The sequence below is a fragment of the Phalaenopsis equestris genome, unplaced genomic scaffold (assembly GCF_001263595.1).
Source record: "Phalaenopsis equestris unplaced genomic scaffold, ASM126359v1 Scaffold185727, whole genome shotgun sequence".
NCBI lineage: Eukaryota > Viridiplantae > Streptophyta > Magnoliopsida > Asparagales > Orchidaceae > Phalaenopsis > Phalaenopsis equestris.
This window is the reverse complement of record NW_018205676.1, coordinates 1-644: the sequence shown is the minus strand read 5'-3', so window position 1 is coordinate 644 and position 644 is coordinate 1. Positions and strand designations below refer to the sequence as shown.

Genomic DNA, 644 nt, shown 5'->3' with positions numbered 1-644 from the left:
AAAAAAAAAAAAAAAAAAAAAAAAAAGTTAACTAATTGCACAAAAGACAGAACCTCGCACCAGAACTTGAATTCCGGAAGCCGACGAACGAAAGGACGGAACTCATCAGAAGCTCGGGTCGGCAGCGAAGGCCCATCGCCATCTAAGAGCTGCTGCATCTCGGGATCCACCTGGGGCGACAGGAAGGCAATGAACAGGTTGAGAACGTAGATGCCTAGGCCGTAAGAAACAATGTAGAATCCCTCAAGAACAACGACTCGGATGAGGTAGATGAGCGCCACCACGCCAAAGGAGAGCCATCGCCGGAGCACAAACGGTGTCGCCTTGTCGAGGTAGTACTGGTATCGCTGGGAGACGGCGGTGGTCCAGGACGAGATGAAGGGAATCCCGCCGGAGCTGTAGGAGCGACTATCATCGCTAGTTAAGCCTGTAACTCCGGCAGAGGAAGCAGAAGAAGAATCCATCATAGCTCCGGCGAGTACTCTTTCTTCCCCCGACACCTTCGTCCGGTTTTATAAAAGACAGGCGTTACAATTGGCCCATCTTTCTTCAAATTAGAACAATTATCAGAGAAAGTTGCTTTTAATTATATTTTATATTTAAATTTCTAATATAAATATTTTTTATAATATAATGATACATAA

General features: G+C 45.5%; 1 protein-coding gene across 1 annotated transcript; it reads right to left on the bottom strand.

The window, feature by feature from the left end:
• Nucleotides 1-53: 53 nt before the first annotated feature.
• On the bottom strand, nt 54-553 carry LOC110034378 (protein RER1A-like; the record flags this gene model as incomplete). The annotated part of the gene is made up of 1 exon (XM_020738647.1): nt 54-553. A coding segment is annotated over exon 1 (414 nt), but the record flags the coding sequence as incomplete, so codon positions are not given.
• Between the last annotated feature and the right edge of the window lie 91 nt (nt 554-644).